General features: G+C 42.2%; 1 protein-coding gene across 1 annotated transcript; it reads left to right on the top strand.

Moving 5' to 3' along the window:
* Positions 1-348: 348 nt before the first annotated feature.
* Positions 349-1551, top strand: LOC149326704 (uncharacterized). The gene has a single exon (XM_089564653.1). The coding sequence runs from the start codon at positions 349-351 to the stop codon at positions 1549-1551; it is 1203 nt and encodes a 400-aa protein (XP_089420779.1).
* Positions 1552-4094: the final 2543 nt, after the last annotated feature.

The following is a 4094-nucleotide window of genomic DNA, read 5'->3' as shown; positions in this document are numbered from 1 at the left end:
AGCAGCTTTTATTGTGCGACGGAGGTATCCTGACTTTTTAAGTGCCTTTGAGGTTATGAAATCTATATGTTTGGACCATGACATACTGGGTGTGAAAATAAGACCAAGGTATTTGTATTGACTCACACTCTGGATGGGGGTATTGCTAATTGTGTAAGTAAACACGGAAGGTGTCGTTCTATTAGTGAAAGTCATAAAAACGGTTTTGCGGATGTTAATAGTCATTTGCCATGTAGCACACCAAGAGCTAAATTCTGAAAATGATTTCTGAAGGTATAAGTGATCATCAAGGCAGGAAATTTTGTGATACAACACGCAGTAATCAGCATACAAACGTAGGTTACAGCGATGCTTCGGTCAACGCTGGAGAAGACTGCAATCTTTGGCATGAAAGGCCCATCTTGTCTTATGAAGCTCAAAGGTCTGGACCTTGTCTGGGGACTACCACCAGACTACATGCATTGTGTGCTGGAGGGTGTGACCAAGCAGCTGACTGAGCTGTGGCTTTCAGCCACGGGATCGGCCTTCTATATTGGCAGGCACATTAACATCTTGGATTCGAGGCTACGGTGCATAAAACCTCCAATCACATTTGCAAGGATGCCACGGCCACTTTCAGAACGTGCATTCTGGAAGGCCACAGAGTGGCGGTACTGGCTACTATTTTATAGCTTGCCGTGTCTTTCAGGGTTTCTTGTGCATACATATGTGTCCCATTTTGCCTTTCTTGTGAAAGCAGTTTTCTTGCTATTGAAGGATGTGGTCAATGAAAGTGATATTAGTGATGCAGAAAACCTACTCTTCCAATTTGCTACACAAGTCACAAAACTCTATGGAGAGGCAGCAGCAACGTTTAACGTTCATCAGCTGCTTCACTTACCAAAGGCAACACGGATGTTCGGTCCACTTTGGGGCATTTCAACATTCCCCTTTGAGGATTCTAATGGCCGAGCCTTGAAGCTTGTTTCGGCTGCAAAATCTGTGCCAATGCAGGTGGCAGAAAGGTGCATCATGCATCAAACATATGGATTTTTAAGTAGAGTGTTACAACTTTCAGCCCGCCTTGCAGCTGCTAAATGTGAACTAGAATCCAAGAGCAAAAGGTGGTATCAAACGTGTGTTCTTGGAGCTGCTCAGCCAATTCGAGAATTGTCGCAGAGTCTTGAAAAACTCTTCATGGAGAGATTTGCTTGCGTACCTAGCATTTCCAAGTATTTTCGTGCAGAGGTGGGCAGCATCATCATTCATGCCGCAGACTATGTTGTACCTAAGAAGAGCTGTACATGTTATATAAAGATGAAGGACGGCACCTACTCATATATACTTGGTATTTATGTGGCTCAGAATTCCATTTATTTTCACTGCCAACAAATGCGCATCGTGCCAAATGTGTCCCATTATGTGCCCCATATTGTGCCTTGTGTGCATCCACCGCTGTCAGAAAACCACCATTTGTTTTCTACTGAAGATGTTCTTGCACAGTGTGTGTTTATAAACATAGATAATGTTTCATATTTGTGTGAGGTCGGAAATGAGCAAGAACGATGCTAGATGCTTTCATGTCAAATTTAGCTGTGTGCCAGGGAGTCATGAAAAATTTTGTTTGCTTTATTTGATCCTCAGACAGTGTCTAACAGGAGGCCAATGCTAAATGATAAACATCGGACAAGGCCTTGGTCCCTTGTACAAATTTGTACATCAATGAACCACTCGGCCATTTTATTCACATTTTGAGCATTGAAATTCTTTTTTATTTTTGGTTGTAGAGTCCGGTGGAGTTTAATTGACGACTGAAAGAGATGTTGCTTTTTGCACTGCGGAATTAAGCTTATTGTGATAAGAAACTATATTGGCCAAACATGCGAAAGCCCATCTATTTTTATTGTTCTGTCCTTTTATTCTTGACTCAGGAGAAAGCTACCTCCATGTCAGCCGTCGTCACACCGTGATGTGAAAATTTAATGAGCTAGTTTGCAACTTCGAGCCTGCAGTTAGGTCCATTTTTAAAGTTCTGAGGCTGCCATTTGTTTCTTAGTGTATCCAAAATACAAATGCAGATTATTTATGAGGAAAGCAGTGGTACTTTTGTCAACAAATAGTATTTAAACATGACGTTTGAAACATGAACAGCGAAATGAGAAGATCTTAGCAAGGGAAATCTCAATACTAGCACATCTGAATTTCACTTAGAAAGTGCAAAGATTGTGTTTCAGAAGAGGTAATCAACCTTGTTTGTACATTGTCTCTCAGAGCTGATACGTTTGCATTCTTGTCTCTGCATTTCAGTGTTGTTCACGTTTGATTATTTACTGATTGTACACTGTCCTACACTAAACATCTGAACTGTGTCATAAGAGAAACGGTGAAGCAGGCAGTGAAACAAGGAAGAAAGAAAGGGACACCATAGTGGAGGGCTTTTGAATAATTTGGTCATTTAGGGTTCTTTAACGTCCACTGCCAATGCGCAGCACACGTGTTTTCACATTTGAGTGGCAGTGAGATGTGACCAGAGGAACTAGGATTTGATCCTGAAACCTTGTGCTCTACAACTGTATGCCACAGCAAATCAGCCACTGTGGGAGGTATCTTTGCCTGACTTTTGCCTCACCAAGCCATAAAATGTGACTCCTTTCATTTCAGTCAGTCAGGCAACCCGTATTATATCAACAGAGTTCAGTCTGTTTACCATCCTGTGATTTTCAGTCTTGTGTACCTTTTTAGAAAATCGTTGACCAAACGCTATCATATGGTGCCTTGTTTGATATAAGCCTTTGGGGATTTAGCATTATTTGTGTGCTGAATAAACAAGCTTTCTACCATGTTACGTAGTACGTCACATTTTCATTGCAGCAAAACCATAGTTTGTAATGATTTGTTTGAAATTGTAAGTCCTTAATATGCTTGAGTATACAGTTCTCATTTGATTTTCCTGCTTTTGTGTTGCCCACAGAAAGGTGTTCATTTTTTTATTAGCTGTGCATCCTTTTTTTTCTTGGCTATCTGAATGATGAACAATTCCCGATTTGATTTTTCAAGCAAAAGAGGGGCTTAGCGATCTGGTATCTTTTTGATACATATAAGCCTTCTGCAGCAAAATGCATTTTGCAGCACTGGTCTTGTGCGCAAGCAAGTTAAGGCATCTTACAGAATGAAAATTTTCATCAAACTTCCAATCCTGAAGTGAACAGTGCATAGTTGTGGCAAACTTGTGTTGTTTTCTTGTTTTGGGGGCCACATCAGTACAGGGAAGTTCCTTGTTGGCTGTTTTGGGCTGCGCCGTGTGGGTCGTTAAGTATCCCTGGCCTTCCCAATCTCTAGTTGTTAAGAGGAACTTCCTTCCCTTCCAAAAGTTGGGACTTCTATGTATGCTACAAGAGCCCCATGGTTTTGAAGCAAACCTCTCAGGGTTCCAAAATTTGACAAAGGCTGTTTGTATATACCACACATATCTCTCATGAGATGCATAATTGCTAATTTTCCCCTAAGGGCGCCTGTAGTAGGATTCAAGTCAATAACGTAGCTTTTTCCTCGTCAAAGGACCCCCTTTCAGGCAATGCTGTCTGCAGATTCTCATGGCCCTGCTATCATGACAATGCAGGGAGTGGGACATGGAAGGGGATTATTCCCCCCTTCCAAGGTCAAGGGTAGTCCCCTCTCCGCATTGTCGCCCTCCTCCCTCCATTGTCACTCTAGCAGGGTCATGAAAATCGGAGAAAGCCAACGGCTGGAGGGGGTCCTTTGAGGGATAAAAGTTGCTGTGTTCTTGAACTGATAATGCAATCCAGTATTTCGCCAATGATACTGTCTTGCTAAGTCACTCAGGAGATGAGCTGCAAAGCATGATCAATGAGTTATACAAGCAGAACGGTAGGCCTGAACATGCAGAAAACCAAAGTAATGTAGAGCAGTCTCGCAAAGGAAGAACAGCAGTTCACAATTGCTAGTGAGGCGCTAGAACTGGTAAGGAAATGCGTCTACTTAGGGCAGGTAGTGGCTGCTGATCCGGATCATGAGAGGGAAATAACTAAAAGAATAAGAATGGGGTGGAGCACATCTGGCAGGTTCTCTCAGATCATGAATGGCAGTTTACCAGT

Source organism: Amblyomma mixtum, chromosome 10 (assembly GCF_055824585.1).
Source record: "Amblyomma mixtum isolate Tamu chromosome 10, ASM5582458v1, whole genome shotgun sequence".
NCBI classification, from domain to species: Eukaryota; Metazoa; Arthropoda; class Arachnida; order Ixodida; family Ixodidae; genus Amblyomma; species Amblyomma mixtum.
This window is presented reverse-complemented; position numbering and strand designations above follow the sequence as displayed.